Raw genomic sequence first — 24,673 nt, forward strand, 5'->3', positions numbered from 1 at the left:
CCAGGTCTTGACTTCAATCCATTCTTGCCTTCAGACGCTAGGTGGAGCTATAACCCACATGATGTCAGTCTATCTGAGAAAATCACCCTTCAGGTGATACCAATGGTACATTCTTGCTTTATACTAGGGGTGGCTGACCTATAGCCCAGCCCAGCAGGTATTGTTCACCTACAACTCCCATTAACCACAACCAGCATGGCCAACAGTCAGAGATGATGAGAGATATAGTTCAGCAACATCTGGCATGTCACAGATTAGCCAGCACTGCTTTATATAGTCTCTACTTTTGAGGCTGCTTCTTTTTTCAGGATTCTTTGCTCTATCTTTTTTTTTAAAATAAGCTTCTTTAATTTTGTTAATAGCCCAAATTCTTTTCACTTTGAAGAGTAAACAGAAACTAGTATATTCTCTTATATTCCTACTAGCACACCCTAATCCATTTTTCTGATGAAATGTTCTTGCTACAAGGTTATTAACAAAATCAATCTCTGCAAATAATTTCTTGAAACCCGGCTGTAACCTTTTTCCATAGCATGACAATACAGGAAGGAGATTAAAAGCAGAGTGTTTATTCTCAGTGTTTCATACCTTACTGTTTTCTGTGGCAACAGTTGCCCTGATGCTATTTGCAGAAAGGAGGACTATCTTCTCATTGGTCAGTCCAAGGGACACTGCACGTGGATGATGTATTGAAGGATTCTTTGAAACAAAATAAAGTGGATAATATTTTATAAAGTCACTGGTGAGATATCAGTTGGGAATATCAAATGACTGGCCAAGAGGGAAACCTAGTATCTGTCTCCCCCTGCCCCAAGTCATAACAAGGGAACAGGCACTACCCTGTACCAATGGTGCCAAGAGCAATAGTATACCTTTTGCAACAGAAGTGAATTGCCTCTATTCATATATAGGCAATGTTACAAGCTGGGTCATAGAAGCCAAGCAACAAAGCAAAGAGCCCCACTGATTTGCTATGGCTCCTCCTCTCCAGCAGTCAGGTTGTGGCTGCTGCTGAGGGGAGGGAGGAAAGATAGATAATTTCAAGCAAAGCCTGAGGCAAACCTTTCTTGACTGACCTCTCCCAGCCACTGCAGCTATCTTCAATTAAAATAGTGAGGCTGCCGAGAAAGAGAAATTGGCAATGGTTGTCCAGAGCCAGCACTAGGCCTGGAGCGCTCACTAGTCACACTAAATCAAAAGTTACATTTTTATATACAATAGATTTCAAAATTTTACAGACCGTAATTATACAAACCTGTGCATTTCTGTAAGGTTCAGATTCACTCCACTTCCACTGATACAGCTCCCCTTTACTGCTCACTGCCACAAGCTCAGAATACAGAGCACCAATAGAAATAAATTTCATCCCATCCTGTAAAAGTAAACAAGTCAAGCTTAAAACTTCATATATGGTAAATCCTCACAAGTATTATAAATTAATCACAAGGAGAAGTACTGCTCAGAATTTCTAAACCAGATCATTTTGTGTCCATTCAGTGTCTGTGAGGAGTTGATATGTTATTAGAAATAGTAATTTTATCTTGTGTAAGAATTACTGTTTTGGATGGGTTTGTTTTTTTTACATTGACTGAGGGGCTATATTCTAAGTGTAGTCTATTAATGATGCGATTTCCTTTAAAATGCAAAAATCTAAACATGTAAGCAGTCCTGAGAACTGCGATCTTTTACTTACTCCTAAACAAAGTAAGATTTGTCAGGGTTTTTTCCCCATCTTTGGCCCCAAAGTAGACTCATGGAGTAAACACCCCACAAGCAATTACTTTGCTATTTTGTGTGCTGATGCTCCAGCCTTGTCTGTAGTAAACAAAAGGCAGCCTGAAGAGTGTAAATCCCTCTGCTGTGCTGGGGAAAATGAAATAGACAGGAGAGTGCTCCTCTGACTTTTGCCATCCTTCTTCAGGACAAGTCTCCTACTCAGGTTCAAGGAGGCTGGCAACTTAACAACTAAGCTACATCCCTGAGATAACAGTGAAATAGGTCTTTCTGAAATAAAGAGTTTGCAAATATAACATTGGTAAAGAAATACTATTTAACACTTAACACATTGAACAGGTGTTATACAAATATGTGCAATTCCATCTTTATTTATTGATAATGTGAAGAAACCTTAGTTGAATGTTAAGAAATGCACTTCATTAGGTGCCTGTTCTAAGAAAGCCAGAGTTTGTTTATACATGGAGAGAGTGGTTCCTTAGGATAGGAACCTAAGGAATGTTAGGATATTCCAGCTGTAAATCCATTGATGCTGTCCTTCAAAATCCATTGTTGGTTCTGTTTCAAAGCAAGATAAGACCAAAAAGCATTCAGTTCCAGTATGGAGCTTTTGGAAAAAATAGCTCTTGACTTCTTATGCGACCCACTTGATGAGCAGAAAGATATCTTGGAGGATTATCAGTATTAAACAGTAAGCTTCTACCTTTGGGAGTAAATTAAGAGCTGACCTTTACTGGAGTCAGCTTGACAATGTTCAGAAACAAGAGGTAGCTCACTCTCCAAGAAACTTAGTTGATTTAGAGTTCCTGCTGATGCTGTATCTAGGGAATCTTCATCTATTTTGTTAGAACAGAAATAGCCACACTCTGAGTAAGATCAGGGATTTAGATACTTGGATTTAAATAATTCCTTGGATCAACAGCTACTTCTCTGTCAGCAGCAGAAGTGGAAAGGGCTTGAATGCATACACCTATACAGGTTCAGGTACAGAGCCCCTTACTGACAGGGACTGAGGTCAAGCAGAAATTAATTTACTGGCCTCTAAAGAAAGAGTATATCCAAAATGGAAGAACTGTAAGAAGTTCAGTGGAGCCATTGGCTGTGATACTGACTGGCAGTACCTTTGTGGGTGAATTTCCATTCTGACACTGAAGGATAAGGGAGTGTCAAATCAAGATATTATCATGGAATATAGCGGGATGGGGAGCAAAGGAGAGCAGTGTGGTGCAGCAGCTAGAGTGTTAGACTGGGACCTGGAGACCAGGGGTCAAATCCCCACTCAGCCATGGAACATACTGGGTGACCTTGGGCTAGTCACTATCTCTCTATCCAGCAGAACTGGTGTGAAGGAGATGGTAATCAATTCAAGCCTAAACTAGAGAATTGCATCTTCAATGGAACATAGAAACCCCATTTTCATAAAATACTTAATCAATGTGAACTAGAAATACCAGTGAATTCAGTGACAGCCCCCATAGATCACTTTCAAAGTTGGGTGCCTGCTTCTTTTGGATATACTTAAAGAAAGAGAAAGCTCTGTAAAATTATTTTATTGCACCAGAACTTCCAATGTTCTATGCTAGGATGTAGTCTCATTGTTAGCCCCCTTATTCACAGGGATGAACAAGACAGGCAATTACCCAAAAGGAAAAATAAAGGAACTGTGGTCCCAATATATAAGAAATGTGTTAAGATTAAATTATAGAACAATTATAGAACAATCTCTTTGTTGTCAGTTGTGAGTAAATTCTGCATACATTATCTGCTGTACTGCTTAAAGCTTGGGTTGAGGAGACCAACATAGAGGTCCAGGAACAAGCAGTTTCGAGAGGGTTTTTCAGCAGCTGCCACTATTTTGTAGTTTTTGAACTGATTCATAGGTATGTTATGGTAAAGAAGTTCTCCTTACATTTTTCATTTACTGATCTGAAGGCTGCCTTTCCTTTGGTTAGTAGGAAACATTTGTGGGAGAAATTGTCCCAAACAGATGTAGACAGCAGATTGCTTTATTTAATTATAAGATTCCACTCTCAAACTTCAGCAAATACCATCCCATCTTCTAGCAGGGTATGACAAAGGCTATTTCCTGGATCCCTTATTGTTTAATTTATACATATACAATATTATTACTATCTTGTGCTTCTTATAGTCCAGTGTATTTAGAGATAGGCTCAGTTCACTCCTGCCATTTGCTGATGTCCTTACAAATGGGTTTGGGGAGGATAAGATATTTTTGCAGCTACTGTTCTTCCAAATTAACTATTAATTATGATGAAAAGATTATGGTTGTTTGCAAAGATCAGAGACAACAAACATGGACTAGGAATGCAAATTAAATTGCCCAAGTTAAGCAATTTAAATAACTATGTATCATCTTCACCAGTTCAGGATCCTTTAAAGTGCACGTGGAATCAACTAGAGAAAATGTTGGTTAAACCATTAAAGGTGTGATCAAATTTTATTTTGGTAAATAAACTCAATTAATTCCACCTGCACTTAAAGTTTTTTAGGCAAAAGTAGTGGGACAGTTGCTCTATGGAGCACAGCTTTGGGGCACACTCTAAATGTGCTCCCAATTCTTCCTTTGCAAACAAAATGCAGTACTTTTAAAATCTGACACCTTTTTCTGTCATTCTGCACAGCAATTCTTTCTTTGTATCCCCAGCTTGAGCTTTCAATGACCTGGTGTCATACAACTGACAGGTAGGTGGCTCCACACACCTATCAGAGTGGCCCACAGAAGGTTGGATCCGATACCCCAGCTCTTATTTAAAATAAATGTTAGAGGACAGTATTACAGTTAAGTCTAGCTTCACACCCTCAGCATGGGGTGTTGTTGTGGGGCAGCATGCAGCCCCTGGCAGCAATGGGGGGGGGGAGATTCTTCCTCCTGCCCACGCCCCAGCTCTGGAGGGACTGCCCATAATCCCAGGTGATCCCACAAGAGCTCCAAGGAGGCGGGGATAGGGCCCAAGCTTATAAGAGGCCTGCCGGCCGCTGACCTCTTTTTCATGAGCCAGCTTTTGAGGAGGATACAACTTGGACTGTCTGTTGGAGCGCCATATGCTTAGGAGCAAAGAAGCTGATATTGGGTACAGGCTGGTATCTGGCAGCCACTCCACAGCCTTGTCCCTAAAGAGCTGGATGGATCAATGGGAAAATATGTGGAAAAAAGGCTTGAGATTTACACTATGCTATAATCTTAAAGAAAATTTCTATAAAATGATGTACCGTTGGTACATGACTCCAGAAAAGTTGTCAAAAATGTATAGTAATGTTTCTAATGTTTGTTGGAAATGTAAACAACAAGAAGGATCATTTTATCATATGTGGTGGCTGTGTAAAAAGGCAAAATCATTTTGGGCACAGATAGGTAGGAAGATGCAAAAAATTCTAAAGATAAATATTCAGTCAAAACCAGAATTTTTTTTATTGGGTTTTATGGATAAACAAATAGAAAAGAAATATGGAAGAATAATATTATATATGATTACGGCAGCAAGATTATTATATGCACAAAAGTGGAAAATGGAATCAACACCAACAACGGAAGAATGGCTATTGAAATTAATGGACTTAGTAGAAATGGATAAATTGACATGTCTACTTAGAGAAAAATCGACAGATACATTTCTTAAGGAATGGAAGCCTCTCTTAGACTTTTTGTTGAAAGATCAAAATAAAATGATGATATTGGGATTTGACGATTAACTAAGACAGCCTATGGAGAAAAGTGATCCTGTATGTATACATTAAGGGACAGGTTTGATGTATATTATATACTTATAGCTGATCTGCGACAAATCGGAAGTCAACTATTCTATTTTTATTTTTTTTGTTGTATTGTTATGTTTTTTGACTTTGTTTTGTTTGTCTTTTGAAAAATTTGAATAAAAATTATTTAAAAAAAAAATAAAGAGCTGGTGCCCTTTGGAGTTTTCCAGGGCGGGGTTGGATGGCCTGACAGTCAATCCTCCCTCATTCTGGGTTGCTATCCCTCTCCTGGAGGTTGGGGCCAGGAAGCCCAGCAGGGCCTAATTCCTTAATTTTGTTCTGGGCAGGAGGTGGCAGGATAAACCGGACTGCCAATCAGCAGCCTCCCAGCCTCTCCCCCCCAACCTGTGGTGCAGGGAGGCCCCACAGCAGCAGCCAAAGCCAGACACAATCACCCCTTGCGCCCTGGCAGGAGGCCTGTGAAGGCCACAGCTCAGGCCAGTGGTGGACTGTCAGTTGGTTCAATTTAAAATCATTATTAGAGCACATCATTACAGGTAACATATGGTATGCCATCCTCTCTGTTACAAGCCAAAGCTAATCTACCAAAGATTGCATCCTTCGTGAATAGCAGGATGATAGCTTATTGGGTTAAACTATCCTATGAAAATAGAAGACAACATACTGGTCTTTTTGCTGACAATCCAGACCCATAGGATCACATTCATCAGCTGACTTTCGAGTTTAAGTTTTGTCCATTAAAAAGGAATGGGCAGAATTGCTTATGGTTGATATTTAGCACAATTTAGAATAATGAAAATGGATGAAGAATGTGAGAGAATTGTTGGCTATTAAACCGAGAAAGCAGAGGTTAAATTTCCACAAGTGAGCTACGTGACTTAGAAGCGAAATTTGGCAGAGCTTGAGCCATCTTCAAGGACATGTTGCTAAGCAACCTAGGCTCGGGCAGCTGGCCTTATCTATATAGAGGGCCAGCAGACACTTGTGAGCGTGGGGGTCGAGGAGTTTGTACAGAGAGAGAGCTTGTGATATATTCTATTGTCAGTAAAGTGACTCTTAAAACTTATTACTTGTCTGGCTCATTGCTTCAACTGGCATCTAGCCTGTCACTATACTGTTCTGCATCCTGGGCATCTGCTTGCGCCAGATACAACATCCAACAAGTGGTAGCAGAGGAGGGTTACCTGGTGCTGAGGGTTACCTGGTGCTGAGGGTTACCTGGTGCTGAGGGTTACCTGGTGCTGAGGGTTACCTGGTGCTGAGGGTTACCTGGTGCTGAGGGTTACCTGGTGCTGAGGGTTACCTGGTGCTGAGGGTTACCTGGTGCTGAGGGTTACCTGGTGCTGAGGGTTACCTGGTGCTGAGGATTGCAGAAAAGCGGCAGAGAAAAGCCAGAACTGCAGACCAGCGAGTAAAACAGCAGAGAGACGGAGAAACCGAAAGCTGAGCTGAAAGCTGTGAGAGAGCCGTGGGAATAACTGACTGAAGGACAGAGGTGAGAAGCTCTAATTACAAAGGCGGTGAACTGTGTAAAGTGAAAGTATGTCTATTACGTTATCGGCCGGGATTCCCTTGGAAAGGCTGACAGGGAAAAATTATGGCACTTGGAAACAGAGAATGCAGGCTTTTCTAGTGAAAGAAGACCTGTGGAAAGCTATCGCAGAAGACCCACCCGCCGGGGTGCCTATTCCAGCAGATTGGAGAAGGCTGGATGAGAGGGCAAAGGCGTTAATTGTTCTTGCTATTGATGATTCTCAATTACTGCACGTGCGTGATGCAACAACAGCTAAGGAAACCTGGGAAACTTTAAGAAATATTCATGTGAAAAAGACTGCCAGTTCTAAAATATATCTTGCCAGAAGATTGTACCAGATGTGCTTATCTGGAGATACAACCATGTCAGAGCATTTGTTGGAAATAAACAGACTGTTTACTGAGTTGTCAGAACGTGAAATTGAACATTCTCAAACGCAAAAAGTGTGTATCACATTAGCTTCACTAGATTCAAGTTATGATAGTCTGGTGAGCTCTATGGAAGCAATGGACGATGCAAATCTCAATATGGATTATATAGAGGGAAAACTTTTACAAGAGTATCAAAGAAGGCAAGAAATGGCAAAGCAGGAAAGGACTGAGTCTAAACACAACGTGGAAAAGCAGAACAACAAAGCTGCACAAGAGAGACTGTATGGACAAAAGGCATGTTATTTTTGTGGTTCCAAGCAACATCTTCAAAGGAATTGTGAAGCAAGAAGAAGAGAAAGAGGAAGAAAACCATGTGTACAGGTGATCTATGCTAGTAAGAATAAGCAATGTATTAACAATGAGCAGGGAAATAACTGTAAAGAATTATGGGCAATTGACAGTGGGGCAACAAATTGTATAATCAAAGATAAATCTATGTTTCATACATTTTGTGACGTAGAGGATCATGTAATAATGGCTGATGGATCTAAGAAACAGATCAAAAGTAGGGGTACAGTGAAATTAGCAGGTTTCAATACCATTATGACAGATGTGCTGTTTGTTCCTGATATCGAATGTAACATTATGGCTGTGTCGAAACTCAATGAAATGGGGTTCACAGTAATGTTCAAAAGGGGTTCAGTGCATGTGATGAGAGGAGGAAAAATATTCATGAAAGGGATAGTAAAGAAGTCACTGTTCTATATGCAGCTGAGAGTCCTCAGTAAAGACACAGACAGGACACATAGAGGTTCAATAGGGATTAACCTGACGCAGTCAGTGAAAGCACAGACGCCAGTGATTGATGCTGATGTCGTGGCTTATAAAACAGAGCAGGAAAAAGAACCCTCAAGCCTCAGGGATATAAAACAATTACCCATAGCCGAACAGAATGAATGGCATGCAGCGATGAAAGAGGAGCTGGAAGCAATGCGAAAAAATGGCACATGGACGCTAGTACCTCTGCCCCCAGGGAAGAAAGCTATAGGGTGTAAGTGGATATTTAAATGTAAGCGGTCGAGTACAGGACAGATACAAAAGTATAGGGCACGCCTAGTAGCTAAGGGCTTTACACAGCAATTCGGGACGGACTACGATGCAGTTTTCGCTCCCGTGGTGAAACATGAGTCAATCAGGGTTTTGCTAAAAATAGCTGCCATAGAAAACATGCATGTAAGCCACTATGACATTGGCACGGCGTTTTTACATGGGGAGTTGAAAGAAGAAATCTATATGGAACAGCTTCCCGGATGTGAAACACAGCCAGGTCTAGTTTGCAAGTTACAGAAATCCCTGTATGGTCTGCGCCAGAGTGCGTGCTGTTGGAACGAAAAACTAGATGATGTTCTGCAGTCAATGAATTTCAAGCGTTGTGTGGCAGACCCCTGTGTGTATGTGAAAGAAATAAAGGGGGGGCTCACATACTGCCTAGTTTATGTGGATGACATCCTGTACTTGTCCCATGAGGAGGAAGACGAAAGAGAGTTCCATAATAGTCTGAAACAACATGTGGTAACGAAAAGTTTGGGACCTGTAAGTCATTATTTAGGTACAGAGGTCATACGGGGTTCAGACGGGAGTTTCGTGTTAAAACAGGAAGGAAAGATAAAACAAATACTAGCAGATTGTGGGATGTCTGAATGTAAGGCAGTAGGGACTCCCATGACAACATCATTTCAACAAGAAAACACAGAGACAGCTTGTGAAAACACTGCTAGGTACAGACACATCATAGGACAGTTGCAATATCTTGTTAAGGTAACAAGACCTGACATTTGTAATGCTGTTAGCATCTTAAGTCGAAAAGTAGAACAGCCTACTGAGACAGATTGGCAAGGAGTAAAACGAGTCCTGAGGTATTTGCAAGGTACTAGCAGTAAAGGTCTAGTGTTGTCCAGCAGTAAACACGGGAGTATGTGCTTCTATGTAGATGCGGATCATGCTGGCGATCCCAGTAGCCGCAAGTCTACTACTGGTGTTGTCATTCTATTATATGATTCAGTGATTGATTGGTGCAGCAAGAGGCAAACTATAGTGGCAACATCAAGTTCAGAAGCTGAATATATAGCGTTGTCTCTGGTTTGTAACGAACTTACCTGGTTCGACCATCTACTGTTTGAAATTGGAAAAGGCATAGACAAACCAATCAAAATATATGAGGACAATCAGACCTGCATTAAGCTAGCTCAGTCAGAAGCACACACCAAGAGAACCAAGCATATCAGCATCAAATATCACCATGTCAGAGAAATGATTAAACAAGGGTTTGTGGAATTAACTTATTGTAACACTGCTGATATGCTGGCTGACATTATGACAAAACCACTAAGTGAAGACAAGTTCTCAAAACTGATAAATCAAGTAGGTATGACTGGAAAAAGTGGGATGATGGAAATCATGAAGAGTAATGAAATATAATGACAATAATGCTGAGATTGCAATGGAGTAACTGTCTTACAAATGAAAGTGATGTAAACTGAAATAAAAGGAAATGTATCAGAAGTATAAAACCAAATGATGTAAATGTAATGACATGTAAAATGTAACACATGTAAATGGAAGAGAAATGTAACTGACTGAATGTGGAAATTTAAGGTGGGGGATTGTTGGCTATTAAACCGAGAAAGCAGAGGTTAAATTTCCACAAGTGAGCTACGTGACTTAGAAGCGAAATTTGGCAGAGCTCGAGCCATCTTCAAGGACACGTTGCTAAGCAACCTAGGCTCGGGCAGCTGGCCTTATCTATATAGAGGGCCAGCAGACACTTGTGAGCGTAGGGGTCGAGGAGTTTGTACAGAGAGCGAGCTTGTGATATATTCTATTGTCAGTAAAGTGACTCTTAAAACTTATTACTTGTCTGGCTCATTGCTTCAACTGGCATCTAGCCTGTCACTATACTGTTCTGCATCGTGGGCATCTGCTTGCGCCAGATACAACATCCAACAAGAATAGTGTTGAGCTGATTGTAAATTAGCAGGATGCTAGTGAGTGTTATAGCTATATTATTATAGTTTTTTATTATTATAAAAGATACTGGATATTGCAGTGGATTGTACTATTAGATTGTTTTAATTATATTTTCAGTGGTGTACAATTTTTATTATACTGTTTTATGATTTGGTGGCAGCCATTGGCTAAGCAATAAAGATTTGTAATTTGTTATTGTAGCTCACAATCCATTTGCAATCTAAAGAAACAGGCTTTAAACTGGGAATGAAAGAAGTCAAAGAACAGACAGCAAAGGGTAGCTAACAAGAACAGACAGCAAAAGGTAGCTAATCTGAACTGAGTGCCTATTTTGGAATCATTTTTACATCAACCTCATAGCTTTCTGATAGCCACTTGTACTGATGTAGTTAAACGCTGTGACCTTTCAGCAGAGCATAAGACAGTTTGATCCCTATTTTACATGATTATCCAGGATGAGTGAGGTGTTCTGTTAATCCAAAAGAATCAGTTGCACCTCAGATACCCATTTTCTATCTCCTCCTTCCTGATAAGGCCATTTAACTGCAAGTATTCAGAAATGTCCTTTTACGCAGGTACTACAGAAAATGTCTGAAGCACAGAGACTCTATGCAGTCAGTTCTCTCATCCCACTTCTCATGCCTTGTTCTAGTGAGGGGGATCATATATTATGTCACAATGAGCCTCCTCAAGTCTCATTCTTCAATTCTCCAAGGAAGAAGCAAGCAACACATTGACAACACATACCTTTCTGAACCCAGGAATCTACCTCTTCCTGAAAGCACTCCAAAATATCTGAAGCACAGAATGGAGGTGTACAAATTTCATACCGACGTTTGCTTACGCTAATTAAGAGAACATAGACTGGCTTTCAGTCTCCTGGAAAATCAAGGCACAAATACAGGAACTAGGGCATGCCCATTCAAATGGACTACCCTCATCTTCTGAAAGCAGTAAAAGCAGTTCTGTGGGCCAACAACATAGGGGATGTAAACATGGCTACCCTCCTTTTGCTACATTTGTTCTCAAGGAGGTAGGGAGGAGAACAGAAAGAAGTTCAATGTCATTTTTTATCATGAAGGCAAAAGGAATCAGTTTCGGTTGACACTAACAAATAATCACACTATTCTACTTAAGAAGGAAAACACCAGCATGGGTCTGAGGACAAGCACTTTCACTCACAAGGCAGCAGAAAGCAAGTCAACCAACTGGTGAAAGGGAAAAGAGTAGACAAAAGATATGTATAGGACCAGGTTAAAAAAAAAATCATCCCATACTTCACAAGATGGCAAAGAAAAGTTGAAACATGTTGATAAACCAAGATGAGTATTTCAGGCTCCCAGATATCAGATGTCAAAATCAATTTCCTAACCAAGCCAAAAGGATGTTAACTATAACCTACATGACACAGCAAGCCTGAGCACTCTTCCATTAAAGCAATTCCCTTCTATTAAAGTCAACAATACTTATATTCCATGTGAATGACTTTATGACAGGTTTAGCAACATGTCAGAACTGAAGTGACATCAACCCTAATCTACACTGAACGTAAACAAGTTCATAATGTAGGAATATTTGCTGGGGCAGGGAGAGAAAGAGGTGCACATTTACACATAATACACTTCATATATTAGAATTTTGTTTTTGTTTTTTAAAAAAACACCAATACCTTATCCGGCCACCACTGCAAGTCCTCTCCTAATGAGACCGGGCTTTGGACAGGTGTATTCTTCTTGTCGAGGTTTGGCTCCCCTTCTTTGCTTGTAGAGCCTCTTTCATTATCAAATGAGGCTCCATCAAGCCACCTTCTTTCACGCAAACGTAAAACGGACTCACGTTCACGCAACAGCTCAGAGTCTCTCTCTAAGGGAAGAAGGAGAACTGGTATGCAATTGGGTCACACCAGTGGGATAAAAGTAAGCCACTCTCTAGTAAAGACCCTTCAGGATGCAACTAACAGCAATTAAAATCTACTTACAGATTTTACTTAAGTGTAAACATAAAAAGACATGCAACACTCAAAATATTAACCCTTTCAAGCATATGTACTTTAATATTGCCAAAATAATCTGAAATGCAAGAATGAGACTAGAAATAAAGTTCAAAGTCTGGAAGCTTCAAGCTACCCAAAACTGAATTTTAAAAATAGCTCATTGTTTAATTAGCATGAGATAAAAGATGATTTAAGATTTTTATAGTATCATATGCAAAGAGTATATTGTGGGTGATTTTATCAAAGAACAGAAACAAAAATAAATGAGAGTCACCAAACAAGGCAACGTCTCTTAAAGAGACTTTTAAGCTAGCCAGAAAGGAGTGTTTATTAGAGAGTCTCAGAATTTCCCCAACCACCACCACCACCACTTGAAAAGGTTAAAAAACAAACTTTTGCAAAATTTGCTAATCCAACCCCTTATTTTAAATAAACATGTAGGATTTGATTTTTTAAAAGCTTCTGGCAAAGTTGGTTAATTTAAAAATTTGAAGTCAGACAACTTCTAAAAAAAAAATTTTTTTTAAGGAGAATGTTCCTTACCAAAATGCTTTCCCTCCAATTGGCCTAAAATTGTCTAAAGCCAGTACTCTCCACTTCTCTGATACAATTAAAATTTTAAGTCAGGTGATCAAACTAAATATCCAAGAGTCAAATATATATGGAAAATAAGGATTTTTCATCTTAACATAGAAATAACCTTAGAAAGGAAAAAGGGAATGATTTATAAGAAAAGTCAGAGTTTGAAGATTTGTACATGTGCATAATGCATTTAAACTATACGATTCCTCGTTTGTATCAATAATGTTCTTAAAAATGAGTCTCTTCTCTCATCTTCCCCTCCTTGCTCTCTCTTTTTCCTTCTGGTATCTGCCATTTCATTCTTTTCCTTTATTTAAAAACTAATCTCCACATAGTTTATTTCTCCATTTTTCCTCTTGGTTCTTAATGGGTTTTCCTTTTTCTGCCATTTTTTGGGAGGGGGAGGCAAATTCAATAAATTGGGAGGGACTTGCTTTTATTATATGAGGTGGTTGAGGGGTTTTTTATGTTTAAAGGGGGGGGAAGCAAACAAAAGGTTTGCTTCAGCTTGAAGCAGCAGCAGAGTTCCAATCGGCAGCCTGTTGGCAGGTCCTATAGAATGCCCAAATAGGGATGCTGCTGCATCATGATTAGTAACTGTAGCTCTGCCACTACTTCAAGTAGCCGCAAGACCTCATCCTTTTAAACAAAACTGTTAATGAAATCCTCAGTCACCTTGTATCATATAGGTACATCCCCTTGCCTCCAAAATGCACCGAATTTGCCTCTCTTGCCTCCCACCAGCAATTTTGGCTGTACTTCAAAGTTCACCACTCATCACCCACAAGATCACTTTAAAAAGCTGGGCCAAATGCTTCAGCCCAGCTTCAATTCAAATTGACCAAGGTCAGACTTAAATGTTTTTAAAGCAACTTTTAGGGATGAAGCACAGGCCATAGGATCATAACCCTCCTCCCCCTCACCGTTTGCATAAATTCCTTTTTCCTCCTCCCTCCAGTTTTACCATTACATGTGGCATTGTCAATCCAGGTTAAAGTGAAACCTGGCATGTAATATACTCATTCCAGAAACCTTAGAGGTTTGATGTCACTTATAATGCAGAGACTGAGAAGCTATGAGCATGTGCACTGGCAGGGGTGGAGGGAGAGTGCATGTGATTCTGCAGCCTGCACCCAATACCTAAACCCTAGCTTCAACATTATGTCTGAACCAGGGCACAAGAATGGTGACAAGGCCTTTGTTCTAATCCTCTACAGTATCTACAGAACTTTCAATAATAGTTTGATGAAGCTAGATTTAATAAACCTGACATGTAGACAAAATTCAAGTTATGCTTAATATGTATAGCAATCATTATACAGATCAGTGACTAACTTGTAATACACTTAGATATTCAGATACTTGAATATCTAACAGAAAAATTAAATGGGCTTAGCAATACTCAATAAAGATTTATGATAGAGGTTGGATTAACAATTGGTAGATATCCAGAACATTTTATCAGGTATTATAGTCATTTTTGAGAAACTATGAAGGAATAGCCAAGCATCAGATCCAGTATTACACTTTGTACACTTTCCAAATCATGCTTAATATTTGACACTATGCAAAGTATGGGTTATTTACAAACCTAAATATGACTAAGAATGACTGGGTTTGGATTTGAACACTGCAAACCTGTTCAGAATGCAGTTCAATTCCAACCCTCCCCATCTGTATTGAAATATGTCATTATTTCTACACGTTGCAAAGAAAATGTTTAGCCTTAGAGCGGTGCATAATGAGCAGTGGAGGAGCTTTCAATGGTACCTACCAGAACAGATATAGGACTTCTAACTATACAGTTAAGTTACACCTCCACTCTCAGGAAGGCAGAAAATTCCCTGTATACCACTACCAATACACCAGCTCTGACATGGATACTGATCAAGCTATCTTTCCGAATGTTGCACGAGAAAAACACTGAGTTTTTCAAGTAGATATAGTTTATAAAAATTGTTTTAGGCAGATTAATATTTAAAAGCCTCATGCACATTTCACCTGTCAGATATTTCAAACATACCGCTAGCAATTTATTTCACAAACTCACTAGGGTATCATTAAAATTTTACAGCTTAATGTAAGAGATTTAAAATATCTATATTTAAAACAGAAAAAGACTGTACACACAAAACTGACAAAAATCACCAGCATGTGCTAGAACTAGTGTACTGCACAGCAATGCTACTTATTTACAAAGAAAAAAGGTGCAAAATTACCTCGGGACGAGCTTAGCCTGGAAAGTGATGAGCGCCGAAAGGATGGATAACCAAAGTAACTAATATCTTCTGAAAACATAGCATCAGCATCAATAATGACACTTGGGTGAGCAGAATGTATGTCAGCATCCAGAAGAGACATAAGATCCTCTATAAGAGGAGACAAGGATCTGAGGTGAATTATCAGCTACTTGAAATATCATCTTGAAAGACCATCACCAAACAAGACAAGCCACCAACAAAAACTGTTGTTCTGTTCTTCAGATTCCCTAGTGTATGAATGTATTGCTTACTGCTCACATATGCAATCAAGCAAAATGTCCTAATATAAGAAACCAATGTTATCTATTTCAACTGCTTCAAGCCATTGAATCTAATCTAATCTAATCCAGACATTACACAAAGCTCAGAGAAGTTACACAATATAAAAAGAATGAGACTCGATACATTTAGGTTCCAGAAGACAGCAGATAAAAAGAACTTCCTCCAAAGAGAATAAAACTCTTATTTGCCTATTACTAAACTAAGAGTTTCCTAAACTGGAAAGTGCCATTTTAAATAGAATCTGCTGGTGATTTTGCAAAAAAAAAACCATAAACATGCCCCCCAAAAGAAACTTTTTATAAAATGACATTTTCCATAATAAAGTAACTGATTTTTGTGATGGGACAGCACCCCATTTTTAATGCTCTATCTTGAGATGAAGATCCTATCTTAGCTGCTGGAATAAACACACATGCCTTCCCAATAGTTTCTTGCAGCTACAATCTACTAAATTTATTTTCCAGCAGAGTAGGAAAGGCTGGCCACACTGACAGCAGATAACATTTTATGACAGTGTTTCTCAAGCTCTATAAAATCACATCCCCTTTCTGAACTTTACTAGACTTTCCATACACATTCCCAACCACAAACCTTGCTACAGGTACTCATCCAGCTCCAAAACACAGTTCCTCCTCGCTCATCCGGCTCCTAATCCCAACTACTGCCTTCCCCTGCATGGCTTGACTCCTACACACTTCTCTTCATTTCATTTCTACCCTCAGATAACTAGTTCCTCAGCCTTCAAGGGCTCTCAATCAGAAATCTCTTTTTCAAGTAATCCCACTGAGATTGCCACTCTCACTTTGAGCGACTGTGACACTGACTTTTCAATAAATCTTCTACCAATAAAAAACGCAAATTGTTTTCTTCCTCTGTCATCCGCCACCCAAAATGCCTTTTACTGGTACCTTACACCATCCCAGGAACCCCTCTCCTACTTTGCGAAAACATTGGTTTATGCAATCCTTTCAGCGTCCATCCTAAGAAATATGTTTCAATGGATCATAACCTCAACACTAATTACTTTCAGCTTCTCTACCTATGGCACCCTCTAGAACAGGGATGGGGAGCCTGTGACCCTCTAGATGTTGTTGGAGTACAATTCCCATCAGCCTCAGTCCACATGGCCAATGGAAGCTGTACTCCAACAACATCTCGACGGCCACAGCTTCCCCACCCCTGCTCTAGAAGAACTGTCAAATATCTAAATACAAGCAACAATTAAATGGAGGAAGAATTGCTTTTTAGAGCAATAATTTCCTGAACCTTAAATGCAAGCAGACATCATATGTTAATTATCTGGCATTGAAAGAACTGCTAGAGAAGAGATTAGAGGTATATGAAATTTCACAAGAGGTATGTGTCAGCCCATTCCTCTCATTTGTTTCACCTCCTCTCCAGTATCTGTCACCACCCCATTCAATCAGTCTCCACTGCATTGCCTTCCTCCAGCTTAAAGCCAGCTCCTGGGCTGGGAGAAGTGAAACACTGGAAAACACATGGCCCCCTTTCTACTCTCCCCTCCAAAAGCTAGTTCCTAGACAGATTCCCCTCTCCCTCCCCTATCTTTGATGCATTGGCCTCCCCCTCCCCCAAAAAAGTTGTTCCCAAAAATATAATCTTTTTCATGTGCTCTGAATGTGACATCTCGGAGCATCTCTGAAAGCTATAGGTTCTGTACATAGATGGCTGAGACTCGTTATCCAAGATGTCCATTAACTCACAAGAATATTCCACTGCTACTAACTTTCACACACATTTTGTGCTCACTGGGGGCTAATCTTTCCACTTCACAACTGCAGAAAAAACAATGCAGTAACAATGTCAGTGGCCTCTGTCAGATCATCCCAGTGGGATGATATATAAAGTTACAGCTTATTGCTCCAATTCCTTTAGTCCTACACAAAGGTAATTTAACTAAAATGTATTGTAGCAGGCATGGCTGGCAATGAGTAGCCAGATGGCAGCAATACAAGTAACAAAAACTTATCACAGCAAGTCTATCAAATATTGATCCATATTCAAGGACTATTTCATGAATCACTCTTAGCTGCTTCCCTTTGCATCCTTAAGACAACCAAACCAAACATCTACTCTTTCCTTACACAGGTAACACTGATTACCTACATAGGTCTACTGACCTAAGCCAAGAATCTAAACAGGCTTAAAAATGAACTATATTACCACATGTCAGAGAGTTACTACTTCTAGATTCTGCCTAGGCAAAACTAAAGAAAAGACACCAGGACACATCACCACTTGACGTATTCCTACAGCATCGTTCAAAGCGTCGAACAGATGCTTCTTTGGTATGAAATTACTCTGATATACTATGGTATGATTTGGAAAGTCCCATTAAAAATAAACAGTAGAGCTGAACCTATAAGAGCAAGCAACCCTAGATAGTGCAATAACAGCAACAGTATGTTAGTATTTTTGTAAGAAGTACTTGCTAAGTCTTAAATTGTCCATGTACTGGCTGTGTTCAGATAGCACGCTAAACTACAGCTTAGCAGTACAAGCTTTGGTGAGCCTTGCACAATCCCCCTCTAGTGCTGCTTAACTACAGCTTGCTGTCCAAACCAAACCAACTAGCTAATTTTAACTGTGGGTTGTTTGAAACAAACCAACTTAAAACAAAACCAAAGGAGAAGTGGGGAGGGGCAAATAAAACCTTGTTATCAACCTGGCCATGTTCATAAAACCTTGTTATCAACCTGGCCATGTTCTTTGTTCCCCAATGTCACTCAGGGTTGCTGGTGCTACCTGAGTGGGGTTGCATCTTTTCATCCGCTATCCAGGCTATACTCTCCGGGGATATGTGGAACCATGAAGCTATTTTGCTGTTTACCTCTTTATAAGTATGGATTAGGCTAGACAGTTTTGTTATTTTTTGACTGTGACGGTAACTCTCTGTATTTTACCTGGCCCTCAGGGGTGTGGTTTTTAAGGAACCAATTTGCTGCTATATTTGTGCACTTATATATTATTTAAGAAAGCTGCTTCTTATTTACCAGTGTGTGTTCATTGCAGGGGTACTGTGGCCCTAAATTCAGTACCTTGGACATTTGACCACGGACTACAGTATAACTGGATATTTTGCCTAAGGCTCCAAGACATACACCTTTGGCTCTGGCCTGTTGGTATCCTTGGCAGGTCTATTTCTAGCATTTTGGGTTTCCCCTTGGCCCAGAGTGGGTGACCAGGTTATGGGGTGGTGGCAATCTACCTACCTTACAGGGTTGTTGTTGGTTTACTCAACTCTAGTAAGGGGAGGCAGAGTTGTGCCTTGCCAGGGACAATTGTCCTGGGTTTGAGAACTGAGTTCTGGGACTGAACCAGGTGGTTCACAACAATATACTTGCAGATCCAACAGCCAATAAAGCTGTTCCAACAGAGTAACTTGGATAATTGTCTTTAGGTAGTGCAACAAATATTCCAATAGCCCCACCAAACATCAAAACAACTCTTTTGCTCAGAAGTCAAATGTTTGCCAGTGACAATGGCTATCAGAACACAAAGTTAAGATAAATGACCAAAGTAACCAGAATGCTGAACTCTGGGAAAAAAATCTGTGTATATAAAAAAAAATATGGGAAGAGGTGGAAGAGGGCAAACACCAACAAGCCTTAAACAGCAAGGCTTTGCTCTCCAAAGTGCACCCTTTTTCATGCAGCCTGACGGCCAATTCATATGAATAATTTCTCACCATAAACTAACAATGGTCATTACATTTTGTTACACTTAGCTCAATATGCATTTCAAATACCATCACCATGTTTCTTAAACTTGGTCTTGCTAGGCATCTATTGAACCTTACAAGGGATGTAATGCACCTCCCTCACACGTAAGAGCTGTCAAATCTAGTTATGGCAAAAGTATCACTGTGTAAATTATGTTATTTCCTTTATTTTATTTTAATAAATTGTATCTAATTCATTTTTAATGTTTCAAAGCAAAAGTAACACTACAATCATAACCATGCTTGCTAGAGAGTAAGGGTTTTTTAAATACGCAATTCTTCAAACAGTCATGCTTTAATGACATATTTCAAAGAGTAAAAACAGATATGCCTTGTCTTTTATTTATTTATTTATCTATTTGTTTATTTATTATTTGATTTATATCCCACCTTTCCTCCCACCAGGAGCCCAGGGCAGCAATTATAATAATTCTCTTTCTGTTAATTATCACCTACTCCTAAGCTTGCTCAGTCCTTTCCAACATCAAGCAATTATACACATTAATCTCCAGCTACCCCACAAGCCAGTTGCCAAAGACAGCCTAAGAGAACACTAGACTTTGAAGGGGGGTGGGATGTAGAAGATGCTCTTATCTCCCCCTCTTCTTGCTCATCACAGAAGAATGAGATATGGAGACATGAGCCAACTGAGAGCACATAAGCTGAAAGAAAGGAGTAGATCGGGGGAACAGATTTGCTTGGGTATTGTATTAATATTGCAGACAGCCATCTATGGAAGACATATAGCAGCTAGGTTTAGAGACTGCTATAGCTCCTTATTATAAAGGCAGAGCGTAAGCCAAGAGGAAAGACATTTTGACAGAACAAGAAACATGAGAGCTGAATGCATTAACAGTGCACTCCTATAACTGTTTACTCAGAAGTAAGTTCCCACAATGTTCAATGGGACTTACTCCCTAGCTTACAGTTGCAGCCCAGGATATTTATATCCTGTCCGTTAAACACACACAAAAGGCCCAGAGTGGCAAACATTAACACACCAATCAACAATAATGTTTACAACTTTTTTTTTTTAAAAAAAAGATCTTTCCAGAATCACCAGGGAACAGTTCACACACTTGGATCCACATTTTTTAGTGTGTGTATCCTGCCACTGGAAGTATCAAGGGGATCCTCGCATGGCTCAAAGTTACACTGTACAAATAGGCACTTCACCTAACAAGAACCCAGGTTGCTTTCCATGGCATATTACGCATTTATGAATTACTGCTGTAGTCTCTCACAATCAACTGTAATGTTAACAGCTATCCATTTGTTCATAATATCAACACAAAACTGCTAAATTCTTTGCTTGCCAAAACAAATATGCAAATTGCTTGCAGGCTTCCCACTTCATAAGCTTCCCAAGGTGCCTCGTGATATCAGGCAATCTGACTATCTCTGGTCTCTAATATTTAAGGAATAACACAGCATAGAGGTCCAACTGTACAGGTTTGTGTGCATTGTGTACTTTTAGTATTTTGTTTCTAAGTGGCATGGGAAATCATGTCCCAAATTGGAACACTTAACAATTAAAGTCCTAACTTACTTAAGACTGAAACATTTTAAGTGTGAAACTATTCTACCATGACTGTCTCCTGAGCTTTACACAACAGAAATTCCTTGCAATAAAAACCTTACCCTTAGGGGAAAAAAATCTCAACTAGATAAATAATGATGGCCAACATATGTACAAGCTTTTGTCATACTAATCCACTGAACTGTTACTTAAATCCAGTAACTTGACTATGAAAGTTTACTCCCATACAAGTTAACCTTGGTTTTGTCTTGCCTACTACTTTCTTATTTACTGGTACCCAAACAGCAATTTTTAAATATCTCAATAGCGTACATAGCAGAGAACATAAGATTAACCCTTTACCAGTATTGCAAACTGAAAGCATGTTGCAGTTGGAGAGAAGAACTCAAAATTATTTTTAAAAGAGGAAAAAGGAAACATTGTCTAATACAAACCTCCAGGAAGGTAAGATTCACTAGCTGTGTCATCACCATCATCTCCATCTTCATCATCACGGCTCAGCAAGTTGTTGACCGCAAGATTTACATCAAGATTTGTCCGCTGGAGCTCTCTTATAATTACACTTCTAGATTTTCCTTGCAAAACAACTTGTGCCTATGCAAAATAGAACACTTTTTTTTTTACAATATAATTTTATTTTTTTAAAGAAAATAAAATACAAATAATATACAAAAGAAAAATGCAAAAACAGATGACTTCCGATCTATCTTCGATCAGCTGTAACAGATACATATAGAGATACCTTGTTCACTGATAAATTACATAATCTCCTTTTTTTTCTCAATTAAATAATCTAATTAATTGTCAAATCCCAATATCACCAATTCATTTTCTGTGTCTTGCAAAAAACTCAAAAAGGAATCCCAATGCTTGAGAAATGTGTCTATTGTTTTTTCTCTCAATAGGCACGTCAGCTTATCCATTTCTGCCAGGTCCATTAGTTTTAGTAGCCATTCTTCAATTGTTGGTAATGTTGTATCCTTCTATCTTTGCGCATATAGTAATCTCACTGCAGTAACCATATACTGAATCACTCTTCCATGATTCCTTTCCAATTGTACGTCCATCAAGCCCAACAAGAAGAGTTCTGGTTTAAATTGAATATTAATCTTTAAAATTCTCTGCATTAATTTATATATTTGACTCCAAAACGTTTTTGCTTGTTTACATGTCCACCACATATGGTAGAAAGTCCCATTTTCTCAGTAACTTGTTTTACTTCCCCCACCAGTTGTTCTATTGTTTCTTTGATCTCATTAACTTCTTTTTTCATAATTATAGTCATATCCTGTTTCATTTGTTACCTCCCAGGTGATTTTCATCAAAAGGAACAAACATTTGTAGAGGAATAAAAGTCAATACTATACTCAATATAAGCAGACATAATTTTATACTGGAAAAGGCAAGTGGGCTGTGGCCAATGGTTTTGGATAATGCTCCTAAGTAATATAAAGGGTCTATTTAGTTACAAACTAATACATATTAATTGTTACAGAAACTTGTTGGGATATGGAGTGACTCAAGTTACTTCTTTTCACCAATATTTCTTACTATCTTTCTACCACAGATGAAATCCAACCATGCTCGCCCCTTCCCCTTTTTTCTAGTTCCATCTGCTTTCAAAGCTGAAGATATTACATCTCCTGACATGTTTTTAACCAGGCACATTCTGTTGTTCTGATATTTTAGTTTTTTTAAAAAAAAAAACTGTAGTAGCTTGTTTTTCATGATTGAAAAACAAAGTTCCACATTGGGAGCTTTATAGATAGGAAAGGGCATAAATATCCATATAAATAAAAATGACATTCAGCTGACTGTTATGCCCCTCTGTTCTCTGGCTATATCGAGTACGCCAGCATGAATCATTTAGTACAAAGCCTGCCTCATAGAAATAAACTAAAATTAAGGAGTGAGGAAAGGGATTATCAATTTACAAGAAAGATGTATTACAGGCAGCATATTAATTTATCATTAGAAAATATTAGTTAACAACAGAATGTACAAAGAAAATTGAAGCATTCTAGCGCCTATTTGGGGAGGTTGTAGTAGGGGGAAGAAAGAGAGAGAAATAAAGAATGACAGACAGACATGTAGGGAAAGCATAAAAAGAATACAAATAACTGCAGAGTCTGAACAAATTTACCTAATGGGGTTATAGGATCCAGTGTGTATTCTCAGAACAATTATCAATTAACTCTGGGAGTCCAGGGACAATTAAACAAGTCTCAAAGGCCTGAATAACAAGCTCTGTAGTCTTCAAGAAAAACTAAAAGAGAGTGGCTGCAGATATACTGACCAACTAACCTACTTCGAAAAATTGTTCCATTAGCTATATATTCTGCCTGCTAATCTTCAGAGCATTATGGAGAACCTTTGGCCCTCCAGAAATTGAACTACAACTCTTATTAGCCAATAGCCAGAAATGACGGGAGTTAAAATTCAGCAACATATGGAGAGCCAAAAGTTCCCCATACCTGCTTTAGAGAATGGTAAAAAAAATACATTTTCAAATGTTTGAACATTAAGGGACAGCTTACATTATGGGTGGTGTTCATTTATTTAGTCCCTAAAAATTGTGCCAAGTGTTTTTAAAAGGTTGACTCAGAATATTTCAGTCCACAATCAAAATGTGCTCAGTTATCATTAGTAGTAGTAGTAGTGGACTGCCTTCAAGTTGATTCCGACTTATATCGACCCTATGAATAGGGTTTTCATGGTAAGCCATATCCAGAGGGGGTTTACCATTGCCTTCCTCTGAGGCTGAGAGGCAGTGACTGGGCCAAGGTCACCCAGTGAGCTTCCTGGTTGTGTGAGGATTCAAACCCTGGTCTCCCAGGCCATAGTCCAACACTCTAACCACTACGCCACACTGGCTCTCCACAGTCATCATTAGCTTGACATTATTCTGATGCAAATACTCTTCCTTTTGTCATGTTTCCAATAACTGCAAATATCTAAGACAACAGAAGTGTTCAATCTTCCTCTTATATGCATGTATGTAAGAAATGAACTAAAAGAAATTAAGAATCATTTTGCAATGATGTTCAGTTACTCCTTTTCCACAGCTTTGAAATATTCATCACAAAAAGTATACCTGTGAAATGAGTTCTTCTGGAATAACAGATGCTGGAATCACTGGCTGGGGCTGACTACCCAGGAGTCCAGATCCTCTATCGCGTCCTGTTCGAATAACTCGTGTTTGCCTCCTAGAATCTCTAGCTCCTGCTGATGATCTACCTGAGGATCCTCCTCCACTTCCTCCAACACCTGAGCTCCAGCGGCTTCTAAGGATTTTTTTAAAAGACAACAGATTAATGTGTTTCAGCTATTATAAGAGATATCACATCTTTGAATTTAATTGTTGACTACAGCATACTAGCCCCATCATATGATTTGTTCAATTGAAGCTCGAATGCTTGATACAATTAACGTCTTTTCTTACAGCAGTTTTGTAAATATTATTTCTTTAAAACACTTCACCAAAGACGACCATAAATTCACAAACCAATTTGTATGAACTAAGGTGGACACATCTTTATTTTCAGCTTTTACTCTTATTCTTGTTCCAGCCAACTTCTAAAATTGTTAGCAATAAAGTCATGCAGACATGTGCAAAAGGACAATAGGCTTAAGTTCTCATATCCAGGAGCCATACATTTCACAGAGTTACAGAATCTGACTGCCACCCTACAAATAATCAAAACAGGACTTCCCTTTTACATATGGCATCATTTTCTGCCCCCAAAAAATTAAATACTACCCATCTTTTTGGACCTATATAGTGGTAAAAATTATGAATTGCTCAGAAATATTCATCCTTCCAGTAAAGAGTTCCTTTGGGAGGAAGGGAAGGATATAATTGTAAATACTGC

At 39.1% G+C, this 24,673-nt stretch overlaps 1 protein-coding gene across 4 annotated transcripts in view; it reads right to left on the reverse strand.

The window, feature by feature from the left end:
- Positions 1 to 24,673, reverse strand: part of UBR5 (ubiquitin protein ligase E3 component n-recognin 5) — a 114,043-nt gene that overhangs the window by 70,037 nt on the left and 19,333 nt on the right. For 3 of the 4 annotated variants that reach the window (XM_061604593.1, XM_061604586.1, XM_061604611.1), the window contains exons 6-11: positions 23,896 to 24,085; positions 21,236 to 21,395; positions 15,196 to 15,345; positions 12,071 to 12,282; positions 1,256 to 1,372; positions 589 to 699 (exon numbers count right to left, since the gene is read on the reverse strand). In XM_061604593.1, coding sequence (XP_061460577.1) covers positions 589 to 699; positions 1,256 to 1,372; positions 12,071 to 12,282; positions 15,196 to 15,345; positions 21,236 to 21,395; positions 23,896 to 24,085 — 940 coding nt within the window. The remainder of the gene's footprint in view (positions 1 to 588; positions 700 to 1,255; positions 1,373 to 12,070; positions 12,283 to 15,195; positions 15,346 to 21,235; positions 21,396 to 23,895; positions 24,086 to 24,673) is intronic. The other variant, XM_061604601.1, reaches the window with a different exon arrangement.

Source organism: Rhineura floridana, chromosome 1, assembly GCF_030035675.1.
Source record: "Rhineura floridana isolate rRhiFlo1 chromosome 1, rRhiFlo1.hap2, whole genome shotgun sequence".
In the NCBI taxonomy this organism is placed as follows: domain Eukaryota; kingdom Metazoa; phylum Chordata; class Lepidosauria; order Squamata; family Rhineuridae; genus Rhineura; species Rhineura floridana.